At 43.5% G+C, this 15,791-nt stretch overlaps 1 protein-coding gene across 3 annotated transcripts in view; it reads left to right on the forward strand.

Annotated features, from left to right (window-relative positions):
• The window catches only part of trip4 (thyroid hormone receptor interactor 4), a 115,868-nt gene that overhangs the window by 10,234 nt on the left and 89,843 nt on the right, over positions 1 to 15,791 (forward strand). For all 3 annotated transcript variants that reach the window (XM_033014954.1, XM_033014953.1, XM_033014951.1), the window contains exons 2-6: positions 764 to 933; positions 4,538 to 4,674; positions 6,677 to 6,889; positions 7,642 to 7,726; positions 11,874 to 11,997. In XM_033014954.1, the coding sequence (XP_032870845.1) occupies positions 6,872 to 6,889; positions 7,642 to 7,726; positions 11,874 to 11,997 (227 nt within the window). In that variant the 5' untranslated portion in view covers positions 764 to 933; positions 4,538 to 4,674; positions 6,677 to 6,871. The remainder of the gene's footprint in view (positions 1 to 763; positions 934 to 4,537; positions 4,675 to 6,676; positions 6,890 to 7,641; positions 7,727 to 11,873; positions 11,998 to 15,791) is intronic.

Below are 15,791 nucleotides of genomic sequence, written 5' to 3' on the forward strand. Positions count from 1 at the left end.
TCTGTTATGCTGCTGCAAGTAAGAATATCATTTTTCTGTTGTCGGTACATATAGAAACATAGAAAATAGGTGCAGGAGGAGACCATTTGGCCCTTCGAGCCAGCACCGCAGTTCTCCCTTAACCCTCGCTCCAAGCTCTCCCCCTCTCCCCCTCACTCTCCCCAAACCACTTACTCGCTCCCTCTCACCCCAAGCTCTCTCCCCTCTTCCCTAACCCCTCATTCTCCCTCGTCCCCACCCTCTCTCACTCTCTCCCCCTCACACACTATCTCCATCTTTCCCCCCGCCCTTGGATGAGGTTAAGTTTAGGAAGAGGAGAAAGAGGGAGGCCAAGCAGCTGAGCTTTGGAATAATTAAATTTGCTCACAGTACTTCAAATGTGGCCTGACCAGCACCTTGTAGAGCCTCAGCATTACATCTCTGTTTTTGTATTCCAGTCCTCTTGATATAAATGCTAGCATTGAATTTGCCTTCCTTACTACCGATTCGACTTGCAAATTAACTTTTTGGAAGTCCCGCACCAGCACTCCCAAATCCCTTTGTACCTTCGATTTCTGGATTCTCACCCCATGTGGAAAATAAATGGCGCTGTGAGGCAGCAACTCTGCCAGCTGCGCACTGTGCCATCTCTGTGGTGCTACCATTGGGATGAGGAAAGCGATGTGCGTTTACTTCCTTCAACCTCAATAACAATGTTTCATTTCATTTCTTGCCCCCTTCTCTGTGGTTTAAAAAAAAGATCATTTGGTTCTGTAATTAACAGGTATATCTTGTCGATCGAGAGTGCAGAGGAAATTGAAGAATATGTCGCTGACTTGGTACAAGGGACTGATGGAAAGAAGCAGCTTTTCATCAATGAGCTGCTGAAAAAGTGGAAGAGATCGCGAGAGTCACCGACTCCTGGACAAGGACAGATATACAGAAAAAAAGATGGTATGTCCAAATTGAGTACAGTACGTACAGTGCCCTCAATGTTTGGGATAAAGACCCATCATTTATTTATTTGCCTCTGTACTCCACTATTTGAGATATGTAACAGAAAAAAAAATCACATGTGGTTAAAGTGCACATTGTCAGATTTTTATAAAGGTCATTTTTATACATTTTGGTTTCACCATGTAGAAAGCACAGCAGTGTTTATACATAAATCCCCCCCCCCCCCCCACAATTTCAGGGCACCATAATGTTTGGGACACCGCAATGTCATGTAAATTAAAGTAGTCGTGTTTAGCATTTTGTTACATATCCTTTGCGTGCAATGACTGCTTGAAGTCTGCAATTCATGGACATCACCAGTTGCTGGGTATCTACTCTGGTGATGCTCTGCCAGGCCTGTATTGCAGCCATCTTTAGCTTATGCTTGTTTTGGGGGCTAGTCCCCTTCAGTTTTCTCTTTAGCATATAAAAGGCATGCTCAATTGGGTTCAGATTGAGTGATTGACTTGGCCACTCAAGAATTGCCAATTTTTTAGCTTTGAAAAACTCATTTGTTGCTTTAGCAGTATGTTTGGGATCATTGTCTTGCTGTAGAATAAACCGCTGGCCAATGAGTTTTGAGGCATTTGTTTGACCTTGAGCAGATAGGATGTGCCTATACACTTCAGAATTCATTATGCTACTACCATCGGCAGTTGTATCATCAATGAAGATAAGTGAGCCAGTACCTTCAGCAGCTATTCATGCCCAGGCCATAACAACCCACCACCGTGTTTCACAGATGAGGTGGTATGTTTTGGATCTTGGGCAGTTCCTTCTCATCTCCATACTTTGCTCTTGCCACCACTCTGATATATAAGTTAGTCCACAAGACTTTTTTCCAGAACTGTGGTTGCTCGTTTAAGTACTTCTTGGCAAACTGTAACCTGGTCATCCTATTTTTGCGGAAACCAGTGGTTTGCATCTTGCAGTGTAGCCTCTGTATTTCTGTTCATGAAGTCTTCTGCAGACAGTGGTCATTGACAAATCCACACCTGACTCCTGAAGAGTGTTTCTGATCTGTCGGACAGGTGTTTGGGGATTTTTCTTTATTATAGAGAGAATTCTTCTGTCATCAGCTGTGGAGGTCTTCATTGGCCTGCCAGTCCCTTTGTGATTATTAAGCTCACCATCTTCTTAAGGATGTTCCAAACAGTTGATTTTGGTAAGCCTAAGAAGGTTTGGCTGATGTCTCTAACAATTTTATTCTTGTTTCTCAGTCTCATAATGGCTTCTTTGACTTGCGTTGGCACAACCTTGGTCCTCATGTTGATAAACAACAATAAAAGTTGTGAAAGGTGATGAAAAGACTGGAGGAAAGACTAGGTGCTGAGAGCTCTCTTATACCTGCATTAAGGATGCAATTAACCACACCTGAGGAATTACAAACTCATGTGAAGCCATGTGTCCAAACATTATGGTGCCCTGAAATGGGGGACTATGTATAAACACAGCTGACATTTCTACATGCTGAAACCAAAATGTATAAGAATACCCTTTAATAAAATCTGACAATGTGCACTTGAAGCATATGTGATTTTTTTTTCTATTACAAATCTCAAATTGTGGAGTACAGAGGAAAATAAATAAATTATGGGGTTTTCTCCCAAACATTATGGAGGACACTGTAATCCGCTGAATTTGTTAATTTTTAGTTCAGAATTTTAATAACTAATAATAACATCATTACCTTACTGCTAATTAATTAGGATTTAAACTCTGGAGTTTAAAGCATTCTGAACACTTACCACAGATGTGGGATCTTCAGATGAGGCTTTACCTCACCTGTCCCCTTTAATAGATGCAAAAAATCCTATGACATGGGGATAAAAACAGGGCAATTGGTACCATACCTCCACAGAAGTGTAATGAATGGCATCAAAAGCACACATGGCTGATAAGAGCGATTACTAAAAGTAGGAAATTAGTTCTGAAAGTGTTGCGTAAGAACAGATGTATGTGTGTACATGAAAAGACACAAATTGCCGGAGTAACTCAGCAGGTTAGGCAGAATCCCTGGAGAGAATGGATAGGTGACGTTTTGGGTTGGGACCTTTCTCCCGACCTGAGACGTCTCCTACCCATGTTCTCCAGGGTTGCTGCCTGACCTGCTGAATTAGTCCAGCGCTTTATGTCTTTTTTTGTAACCCAGCACCTGCAGTTCTTTGTTTCTATACTCTGTACGTAGCTGTACGTTTTTGAATTTATTAATATGGGCACTGGGATATTGTAGTTTGCAGGGGTGTCCATAAGTCTGGGGTTGGTAGCTCAGAAATGTCCTGCAGTGACTGCTGTAAAATTCATTTTGAAATCTTTTGGTAGACAAAAATGCTGTAGAAACTCAGCGGGTGAGGCAGCATCTATGGAGAGAAGGAATAGACAAATTTTCAGGTCAAGACCCTTCTTCAAAATCTTTTGCTCTGTCTTCATGGCGATCTCTTCCTGCGACAGAGCTTGGCATAGAGTATCTACTGTGATTCCTACATTATAATAGTGACTGCTCTTCAAAATGTAGCATTCTGGCCAAAAATGCTTTAAAACATCCTGAGGTAGGACGTACATGGTAAATGGTAGGGAATTGAAGAATACAGTTGAACAGAGGGATCTGGGAATAACCGTGCATAGTTCCTTGAAGGTGGAATCTCATATAGATAGGGTGGTAAAGAAAGCTTTTGGTATGCTAGCCTTTATAAATCAGAGCATTGAGTATAGAAGCTGGGATGTAATGTCAAATTGTACAAGGGGTCCAAATGACAATAAATTGAATTGTATTGTATTGGTGAGGCCAATTCTGGAGTATGGTGTACAATTTTGGTCGCCCAATTATAGGAAGGATGTCAACAAAATAGAGAGAGTACAGAGGAGATTTACTAGAATGTTGCCTGGGTTTCAACAACTAAGTTACAGAGATAGGTTGAATAAGTAGGTCTTTATTCTCTGGAGCGCAGAAGGTTAAGGGGGGACTTGATAGAGGTCTTTAAAATGATGAGAGGGATAGACAGAGTTGATGTGGACAAGCTTTTTCCTTTGAGAATAGGGAAGATTCAAACAAGAGGACATGACTTCAGAATTAAGGGACAGAAGTTTAGGGGTAACATGAGAGGGAACTTCTTTACTCAGAGAGTGGTAGCAGTGTGGAATGAGCTTCCAGTGGAAGTGGTGGAGGCAGGTTCGTTGGTATCATTTAAAAATAAATTGGATAGGCATATGGATGAGAAGGGAATGGAGGGTTATGGTATGAGTGCAGGCAGGTGGGACTAAGGGAAAAAAGTTGTTCGGCATGGACTTGTAGGGCCGAGATGGCCTGTTTCATAGAAACATAGAAATTAGGTGCAGGAGTAGGCCATTCGGCCCTTCGAGCCTGCACCGCCATTCAATATGATCATGGCTGATCATCCAACTCAGTATCCCGTACCTGCCTTCTCTCCATACCCTCTGACCCCCTTAGCCACAAGGGCCACATCTAACTCCCTCTTAAGTACTGGGTACTTAACTCCCTTTCCGTGCTGTCATTGTTATATGGTAGTGAGAAGTACGTGTCTTCAAGTCTTTCTCTCTGCAGATGCTCCGGAGTTATCAAAACCAAGTGACCCGCTCAAGAAGTCAAAGCGGAAAGGTCGGAACAAGCAGGAGCCGTTCCCTGTATCTGAGCAGCAGCCTCCAGCTGAGGAGGTTAAAACACCTATAGATTTGGTGAAGGTTAGTGTTGGCGGTTTGAAGCCAAAACCCACTCGTACATTTGATAACGGTACCGGGAGAACGGCACGGGAGTAAATTATTTTTTATTTACCTTTTTTTGAAATCACTTTTTGAAAATTTACCTTTTTTTAAAGAATGGTACAGACACATTCTTGAATAGGCAAGGCAAGAAAGAAACGGACCTAATGCCTTGGATCCATGAGACCATAAGGCATAGGAGCAGAATTACGCCATTCAACCCATCGAGTCTGCTCCACCATTCGATCATGGCTGATCTATTTTTCCCTCTCAACTCCATTCACCTGCCTTTCACCTGTAACCTTTGACACCCATACCAATCAAGAACCTATCAATCTCCACTTTAAACTACCCAACGAATTGGCCTCCACAGCCGTCTGTGGCAATGAATTTCACAGATTCGCCACCCTCTGGCTAAAGAAACTCCTCATTATCTCCTTTCGAAAGATATGTTCATTCATTCTGAGGCTGTTCCCTCTGGTCTTAGACTGTCCCACTACTGAAAGCATTCTCTCCACGTGCATGCTGTCTAGGCCTAAGCGAGCAGCTGAGAGCTGCCAGTCACTCTCAAGCTGGTTGGATTAATGCTCTGACGGAGTGCCTTTTTTCTCAGTTTGTTAAATAACTCACTACATTTTTTTGTGACATTTTAACATATTTGGCATGGTTGGTCTGAAACTGATCTGACTTTATGTGGTACACACCTCTGGAACTGGAGTACACTTGTTCCGATGGTTGAGGAATGTGGGTGCATTGTGGCAACAATTTCCAATTTGAAACTGAGATTCCGATGATCTATCCAATCAGTCCTCTTTCAGACTTTTGTAAATAGCCCCAAAATATGGTGACTTGTGCATGTATGATCTATGCAAAAACAATTTCACTGCGCCGAGCACACATGACATTAAAGCTCCATTGAGCCATTGAGTTCCCCACAGCTCTCAATTCCGTGATTTTTCAAAAATGTACCTACTTCCTCTTTAAATACCCCCCCGATGGTCCATCCTCCACAACCTCACAGGGCATGGAGTTCCAGAGATTCACCACACTAAGAAGCCCTTCCCTTCATCCCATTCCCCCCCCCCCCCCCCAGATCCACCACCAGCCCCATGCACTTCAGTTTAAATGACTGCCCTTCTAACCTTGTAACCCCTTGTTTGGATTTTCCCACCAATGATACCCTCTTGACATCTATTCTGCTGCGCTATCTCAGTACCTTGTATGTATCAATGAAATTATCCCTCATATGGAGTAACTCAGTGAATCAGGCAGCATCTCCACCCTTCCTGAGGTCAGCTGTTGCCGGCCCTGAGTTGTTCTGGGCTTGCTTCTCCTCCAGTTCCTTCCCTCCCCCCACCTGCTCCACCTCTGTCTTCGAGTCAGAAGAAGGGTTCTGACCCAAAACGTCACCTATTCCTTTTCGCCAGAGATGCTGCCTGATCCGCTGAGTTACTCAGGCATTTAGTGTCTATCTTCAGTATAAACCAGCATCTGCAATTGCTTTCTACACAAATCGTTCATTGTTCTCCATCAAACAATACAAATTTAATCTTCTTTAGCCACTTGTGATGGGATAACCTACCCCTCCCATTACCACCAGTATCTTCCTCCTCCACTTTTATTGATCGTGCTAATAATTCCAAGGGTATTTGGAACTCGTTGCCAGAAGAGGCGGTGGAATCGGATACAATCATTCTATATGAGAGATATTTAGGCATGCCCTTGAATGGGCAAGGCAAGAATGGTACAGACACACTCTTGAATAGGCAAGGCAAGAAGGAAACGGACCTAATGCAGGCAAATGGTATTAGTGTCAATGGGCATAAAGGTTGTTACGATGCGGTGGGTCGAAGGGCCCATTACTCTGCTGTACGACTCTATCATCCCACAGTGATACTGACAGTCTATGTTTTTATTACCTCCTTGGTGTATGTGGGAGCTGCCAGGTTTCTCAGATTAAACCTTTTGCTTCTGTTTATACCAGGTGCAGGAGGCGAGTTCTTCTGCCAAGAAGAAGACAAAATACCTGTCCCTGTACACTCAAGAGGGCGAGGACAGGCTGACAGTCATCCTCCCGGGCCGCCATCCCTGTGACTGCTTGGGACAGACGCACAACCTCATCAACAACTGCCTGGGCTGCGGCCGCATTGTCTGTGTGCAGGAAGGATCGGGACCCTGCATGTTCTGTGGAATGCTGGTGAGTGCACAGCATTCCTGCCTGAAGGACCACTTGCACTGAGGCTCAACTACTGTGCTGTGATGTAGAACTGCTTACTGCTTAGGTTACTGCTAAGGGATACAGAGTGGAAACGGGCCCTTCGGCCCACAGATTCTGCTCCGACCAGAAATCACCCATACATTATCCTACACACTAGGGACAATTTACAGAAGCCAATTAACCTACAAACCTGCACGTCTTTGGGATGTGGGAGGAAACTGGAGCACCTGGAGAAAACCCACACGATCACAGGGTGAGCGAACAAACTGTACATTACAACACCCATTGTCAGGATCAAACCCGAGTCTCTGGCGCTAACTGGTATAAACAATTATCTTGAATTCTGTTTTCAAAGGAAAATACCCCTAGTGTACAGGGTTTAATGTCATTTAATGTTCTTCTCCTAATCAGTTGTCCTTCGCAACTATTCCTAAAACAGACCATTCCTGCACTGCAGCATTTCAATCTTCATTGTCATGGTCAGGCATATTTTGTTGTATTTGTTTTTCAAATTGCTCCTTTATATATGTAGGGTGAGGGGACAATAATTGAAATTGCACTTTTGAGTTGTTAATCAGGGAAGTCTCTCTGGGATACTTGGAGATTTGGAAGCTTGATTTTTACGTGGCACAGAGAGTCTTGATGAAAAGGGAAATCTTCTCCTAACTTTTTAATGTAAAGAGGAGCACCTGAAAGAATATTTACTAACAAAACTGAATTATCTCTTGTAGGTTTGCACGAAAGAGGAGCAAGAGATCCTTGTCCGCGACTCGAACAAGAGTCAGAAGTTGCGCAAGAAACTCATGGGGACTGCTGGTTAGTGACACTGCATAACTCATGAATTGAAATCGCTGTTCTCTGCTGGATCTGTGAAAGGTAGCATGCAATGGAAGTGCAGACTAGATGGCACTGAGCTCAGTTTCTGATCATTGGGCCGCCTTCGTCAAGGATCAGAATGGGTACAATCCTGGGCTCCTGTGTTGGAAGGGAACATCACAATGAACTCGCACGACAGGAAAGACCATTTGAGCTGATAGTTCATTGCTGGTGTTCTTGCTCCACACACAACTTCCTCCAACGCCTCCTCATCTAAGTTGATTCAGCTTTCAACCCTTTCACTTTCTGCGTGTTTACCCAACTTCCCTTAAATATGTTTGTGTAAAACACTGTAGGATATTCCACACTTTAATCACTTTCTGGCACAGAATTTACTCCTGGATTCCCAATTGAAAGATTTACTGACTGTCTAATATTTATAGCTATTGGCTGGATGAACCTGCAAGAATCTAACCTTGTAACATTAAATATACATCGGGCCCCCAAGGTTTTATCTTTACCGGTTACCACCTATCTCTCCTGGAAAGCAGGAGCTCGTGAGCATCAGGAGAAACGGACTTGGCTTGGGTCTGAAGCTGTTCACTTCTTCCTTTGTCAAGGAACCGACTGGGTTCTACCCCGGCCCCCTGTTATGGAAGGGAATGAACTTGCAGCACAGCAAAATTTTCGACTTGAGAAAGGACAGAGCCCCTGGAATATTATCCCTTAACATTTCAAATTTTCTTACAACAATCTACGTTGATTCCTGGAGCAATCCAACCAAGCTTGGATAGAGTGGATGTGGAGAGCTTGTTTCCACTGGTGGGAGAGTCTCAGAATTAAAGGATGTTCTTTTAGGAAGGAGGTGATGAGAAATTTATTTAGCTACAGGTGGTGAATCTGTGGAATTCTTTGCCACAGAAAGCTGTGGAGGCCAAGTCAGTGGATATTTTTAAGGTAGAGATAGAAAGATTCTTGATTAGTACAATCTAATTACCGTAGGTATCAGAGGTTATGGGGAGAAGGTAGGAGAATGGGGTTAGGAGGGAGAGATAGATCAGCCATGATTGAATGGCAGGGTAGAATTGATGGTCTGAATGGTCCAATTCTACTCCTTTCCCTTATGACCATTCCCCTTTCCCACTTATTTCCATGTAGCTTATTGTCTCATGCAGATCAACATCACCCGGTCAATTCTCCTGCCAACCATTCAGCCCATCAACTCGATGGGCTGAATGGCCTAATTCTGCTCCTTTGTCTGATAATCTTAACTCCCATGCAAGGCTTTGGAAAGTGGGAGGAAGCTGTAACACCTGGAAACATTTCACACACGGGGCAATGTGCAATCTCGGACAGTACTGGAGAACACTGCAGAATTGAACCATGGATCTGTGTGGCAGCTGCACTACCTGTTCTGTCATTGTGCCTCCCTTTACTCTAAGTGCTCTAATTAAACAATGCTGTCAACATCTGCAAATAATATTTGATCAATGCGAAGAAGGGTCTCGAATCGACTGAAGAAGGATCTCGAACCGAAACGTCACCCATTCCTTCTCTCCAGAGATGCTTCTGTCCCGCTGAGTTACTCCAGCATTTTGTGTCTATCTTCGATTTAAACCAGCATCTGCAGTTCTTTCCTACACAATAATATTCTTAACTCTCTTACTCCCCTCGATATACTCCTTAAAACCTATCTCTGGACCGAATATTGCCTTACACAGCCGGGTGTAAAATTTTGTTTGCTAACAATTCTGCGAAGCACCGAGGGACCTTCTGTGATGTGAGATACAGTACGTAAACAACAGCTGCTATTGTATGTGTTTGGTTTGAAATAGTACCCTGCCATCTGTAATGTTTGCCCAAGTGGAAAGTGCTTAGTTTGACATTTCATCTGCAAGTCAGCAGCTGCAACAATGCAGTGCTGTCCCAATACAATGTCTCAATATCTATTATGCACCCCGATCTTGGGAATGGGTCCTTGAACCCATGATCTTCAGACTCTAGAAGACCATCATCAACTGCTGTTATCAGGCAACAGAACCCTCCACTCACCAACTAGAGAGCGGTCATCAACTTCCATCTACCTCATAGGAAACGTTCAAACTGTCTTTAATTAGATAGGCACAAAAAGCTGGAGTAACTCAGCGGGACAGGCAGCATCTCTGGAGAGAAGGAATGGGTGACGTTTCGAGACTCTTTAATTAGAAATGATTGGACTTTATCTTGCACTAGATGTTATATCCTTTATCCTGCATCTACACTGAGGAAGGGTTTCGGCCCGAAACGTCGCCTATTTCCTTCGCTCCATAGATGCTGCTGCACCCGCTGAGTTTCCCCAGCAATTTTGTGTACCTTCGATATTCCAGCATCTGCAGTTCCCTTTTGAACTCTACACTGAGGACGTCTTGATTGTAATCATGTATAGTCTTTTCCCTGATTGGACAGCACGCAACAAAAAGTTTTTCATCATATCTCGGTAAACGTGACAATAATAAACTTAACTAAAAGTAAACTAAACTTCCCCAGTTGTGGAGTTGTTTGCAATTTCATTATATGTTGTCAATTAGGTATTTGTAACTACTTCCCATGCATCAATAATGTCACTTCCATCATGTTTTTCAATTTTTAAGTCCTACTCAGAATTTTACTGTGAAATTATTGATTGTTCAGTGATGAAAAGCGCTGATTGACAGAAGAAGAAGAAGAAGATGAAGCAGTCCGTCTGAGCCATAGTGCTGTGCAACAAAGAAACAGGACCTTCAGCCAAACTTGTCCATGCTGACCAAGTTGCCACCTAATCTGCATAATACTCTCAATGCTGGGGATTCATTGCAGTGCTGAGTGAAGGGTGCTTTGTGGGCGAACAGTCTTTTAGATTGGATTTTACATTTAAACTTTCACTCCACCTGTCAATGCCCAGCCTCTGTTGCCATCTCCACCTTTCCCTCTCCCGCCTGGTTCCATCTACCGTTCAAACCCTCCTCACTGTAAATCACATGATCTGGTTAGTGCTTCCTGGCCAGATCACCTCCCCTCAGCCAACATCATTAAAACTGATGACACAAGGAACTGCAGATGCTGAAATCTTGAGCAAAACACAAAGTTCTGGAGGAACTCAGCAGGTCAGGCAGCGTCTGAAGAAGGAATGGAGGTGATGTTTTGGGTCGGAACCCTTCTTCAGACTGAAGGCTGTGGTTATTATGTAGGATGACCCAAAACTTTGTCTGTCCTTCCCGTCCCCAGACGCACTGAGTTACTCCGCACTTTCTGTTTCTCTAAAACTGGTGAACTGCTTACAATTCCATTGTAGTCTGGGGGAGCCTACGTGCAAATGTTTTCTAGGTTGCGCTCCGAACTCCACCGCAAACAATATTTGTTGTCTGTGAATTGGTTGGCAGGATCTGAACCTGTGAATTAAGTTGAACAGCACCTTTATTAGAAACAGTAAATCCTGGCCAGAATAAGGATAGGGCTCTCCTCGGCCTTGCGTTCCACCTCCCAGTTTGCACGATCAATGGATCATCCTACATAATCACCACAACATTCAGTGGCATTCCACCGCCACTAAAAAAATCTTCAGAGTATTTTTGCTCAAATCTTTTAGCAGCTATCTTATTTGATTTTTTTAATTAGTATGGGTGTCAGGATTTATAGACAATAGGTGCAAGAGTAGGCCATTTGGCCCTTCGAGCCAGCACCGCCATCCAATGTGATCATGGCTGATCATCCCCAATCAGTACTCCGTTCCTGCCTTCTCCCCATATCCCCTGACTCCGCTATTTTTAAGAGCCTATCTAGCTCTCTCTTGAAAGCATCCAGAGAACCTACCTCCACCGCCCTCTGAGGCAGAGAATTCCACAGACTCACCACTCTCTGCGAGAAAATGTGTTTCCTCGTCTCCGTTCTTATGGGGAGAAGGCAGAATAATGGGGTTGAGAGGGAAAGATAGTTCAGCTATGATTGAATGGCAGAGTAAACATACTAGCTGAGCAATCTGGCAAAGACTTTTTGGTTAAGACTCCTTGTTCAAACACAGGACGCTTCCACCTGTATACACTGATGGCATTGACTCATTTTTAAAACCTGTTTCACTGTGGATATGTTATGAAGGAGAAACTTGTAACATGTTGCATTTTTGTGTGTGCAGATGCATCGGGGCATCCTGATGCCTCTGAGTGGGATCTGCTGCCCCATCAGGAAGTGGTTCTGAAGGCTGGTCTGGAGAAGGCCATTAAACACAAAGACAAACTATTGGAATATGACAAAACCAGGTAAGAGGGAGAGCATGAGACAATCACTGAGTAAAAATCAAAAACCACGTTTAAACACCTTTAAATATTGGAACTAACTGCACAATGTTACATTCTGATTGTGACTAGAAAGATACATAGAGGATCATAAAAACAATCAGGCTAAAACTCTTGTGTTCAAGAAGGAACTGCAGATGCTGGAAAATCGAAGGTACACAAAAATGCTGGAGAAACTCAGCGGGTGCAGCAGCATCTATGGAGCGAAGGAAATAGGTGACGTTTCGGGCCGAATCAGTCTGAAGAAGGGTTTCGGCCCGAAACGTCACCTATTTCCTTCGCTCCATAGATGCTGCTGCACCCGCTGAATTTCTCAAGCATTTTTGTGTACCTTAGGCTAAAACTCTTGTTAGTTAAGCAGATGCAGTGGTTCGGCATCTGGAGTATGTGGTCAGTTCAGGTCACCATATCATATTTGGATATACTAACCTTTGAAGATGTGTGGCACAGGTTCATTAGAATTGTACCAGGGCTCAAAGGGTTATGAGGCTATGATGCAGATTGCAGAAGCTCATCTTGTGCTGCTTTCAAGCTAGAAAAATAATGGTATTAGAAATATCGAAAGGATTTGATAGACTATAAAAAGAGAGAAAGCATTTTTGTACAATATTTAAAAATAAGACAATGTCCTTGGAATTGGATATTTTGATATATAGATACATAAGATTGAAAAGACTAGGCTTGTATTCACTGGAGTTTAGACGGATGAGGAGGGATCTTATAGAAACATATAAAATTATAAAAGGACTGGACAAGCTAGATGCAGGAAAAATGTTCCCAATGTTGGGCGAGTCCAGAACCAGGGGCCACAGTCCTAGAACAAAGGGGAAGACTGAGGTGAGAAAAAACGTTTTCACTCAGATAGTTGTGAATTTGTGGAATTACCTGCCACAGACGGAAGTGGAGGCTAAGTCACTGGATGGATTTAAGAGAGAGTTAGTTAGAGCTCTAGGGGCTAGTGGAGTCAAGGGATATGGGGAGAAGGCAGGCACGGGTTATTGATTGGGGACGATCAGCAATGATCACAATGAATGGCGGTGCTGGCTCAAAGGGCCGAATGGCCTCCTCCTGCACCTATTTTCTATGTTTCTATATATAACAAACAAACAACAATAACACAAAGGCAAAAACTCTGCCCCCAAATCTATGTAGTTCGGAGCTTATTTGGAGGTTGTCATGCTTAATAGCTTGATGGTTGTAGGGAAGAAGCTACTCCTGAACCTGGAAGTTACTATTTTCAGGCTCGTATATCAGTCAATATGCCCTCTACTGTACACCTGTGGAAGTTCAGGAGAGTATTTGTTGACATCCCGAATCTTCTAAGGAAGCATTTCTTCATAGGAAGGGTCGTGATGAAGGCTCTTTCACTGTGATTGATTGACAACTCACAAACAAATCTTTATGATGCAAATATATTGAGCAATATGGAACCAAGTTGAGAACTGAGATATTAAATCAGCATAATGTAATTAAATAATGAAACAGTTTTGTTTCTATGTTCAACATTTGGAGGTGAATTTTAATTCAGGTAACAAGCCTTTACGGTGGATAACTAGAATGAAGTCGGCATGGTTGTTTGGAATTGCAGTAGTTGAACATTATGCATTTTCCATGCTGTGACTCTTAAGTTGTTAGTCCATAAATTATATTTGTGTGCCTGTCTCCTGAGACTCTTACCCCCTCTTGTAGTGAGGGAGCAGAGTGGTTTCTTTTGTTTGTAAGCAAGTCATTTCCACGTAGGTTTTTATGCACATTTCCCATTCCTGCTGTAATTTTAAAACAAAATTTACCAGAACATCCAGGAAGCACTTAGCAGACCTGGCAGCCTCCCCAGGGAGAGTGAAAGGGTTCATGTTCTGTGTCAAGGACTCTTCATCACAATGTAAAAGTCAATATGCAAGTATGTTTAAAATAGAGAGAGGGAAGGGTAGAGAGAGTGGAAGGAATGACTGTGATAGAGTGCAGATCAATGTTGACGTGGTAATCTGAGTTTCAAAGAGGAGGAACAGAAGAAAAAAATTGAAAGAGTACAACCACAAGTGTGGGGAGAGGAAAAAGGTAGATATTAGATATTGTTAAATACAATATTAAGTCCTGAGGGTGGTGACGCCCATGCCTGTATGGAACGTGATCTGCTGTTCTTTAAGCGAGCTTTGAGCATCATAAAAGTTGGGAGGTCATGTTGCAGATATATTAGATGTTGGTGAGGCCGCATTTAGAGTATTGTGTTCGGCTCTGGGCACCATGCTGTAGGAAAAATATCAAGCTGGAAAGGGTACAGAGATGATTTACGAGGATGTTGCCAGGACTCAACGGGCTGAGCTACAGTGAGAGGTTAAACAGGCTAGGACTCGAATCCTTGGAGCGCAGGAAGATGAGGGGTGATTTTATCGAGGTATACAAAGTCATGAGAGAAATAGATCAGACAGATGCACAGAGTCTCTTGCCCAGAGTAGGGGAATCAAGAATCCAAGGATATAGGTTTAAGATGACGTGGAAAAGATTTAATGGGAACCTGAGGGGTGACTTTTTCATACAGAGGGTGGTGGGTGTATGGAATGAGCTGCTGGAGGAGTTGTTGAGGCAGGTAGAAACATAGAAAATAGGTGCAGGAGTAGTTCATTCAGCCCTTCGAGCCTACACCACCATTCAATATGATCATGGCTGATCATCCAACTCAGTATCCGGTACCTGCCTTCTCTCCATACCCCCTGATTTCTTTAGCCACAAGGGCCACATCTAACTCCCTCTTAAATATAGCCAATGAACTGGCCTCAACTACCTTCTGTGGCAAAGAATTCCACTGATTCACCACTCTCTGTGTGAAAAATGTTTTTCTCATCTCGGTCCTAAAAGACTTCCCCCTTATCCTTAAACTGTGACCCCGTGTTCTGGACTTCCCCAACATCGGGAACAATCTTCCTGCATCTAGCCTGTCCAACCCCTTAAGAATTTTGTAAGTTTCTATAAGATCCCCCCTCAATCTTCTAAATTCTAGCGAATACAAGCCGAGTCTATCCAGTCTTTCTTCATATGAAAGTGCCATCCCAGGAATCAGTCTGGTGAACCTTCTCTGTACTCCCTCTATGGCAAGAATGTCTTTCCTCAGATTAGGAGACCAAAACTGTATCGCAACGTTTTAGACACTTTTGGACAGGTACATGGATAGATTGAGGGATATGCGCCAAATGCGGGCAGGTGGGCCTAGTGTAGTTGGGACATGTCGGTCAGTGTGGGCAAGTTGGGCCGCAGAGATGGATGAGTTGATGAAGTAGGTGTCTCAATTGAAGGGAATGTGAGAAAATACACATGTCACAGGGAGAACGTACAAACTCAGTGAATGTGAGTGCAGAGATCTGAGGGCTGTTTGGGCCGAAGGAGATGCTATGATGGGAAAGGGTGAGACAATGGGGGGTGTTTCGAGCAAGATGTCTGGCTCCCACGTAGTTGATCAAGCACGGAACTATCGTGAACTAGTGCTCCAGATTACTTAAGCAGTTACCTTAAAAATTGGATCATAAATCCTGCTCGACGGCAAGGTGGCGCAGAGGTTGAATTACTGCCTTACATCGCCAGAGACCAGGGTTCGATCCTGACTGTGTGCTGAATATACGGAGTTTGTACGTTCTCCCTGTGTGGGTTTTCCCCAGTTTCCTTCCACACTCCAAAGACGTACAGGTTTCTAGGCTAATTGGCTTGGTAAAATTGTAATTTGTCCCTCGTGAGTGTAGGATAGTGTTAATGTGGGGGAATCTCTG

Source organism: Amblyraja radiata, chromosome X (genome assembly GCF_010909765.2).
Source record: "Amblyraja radiata isolate CabotCenter1 chromosome X, sAmbRad1.1.pri, whole genome shotgun sequence".
Taxonomy (NCBI): domain Eukaryota; kingdom Metazoa; phylum Chordata; class Chondrichthyes; order Rajiformes; family Rajidae; genus Amblyraja; species Amblyraja radiata.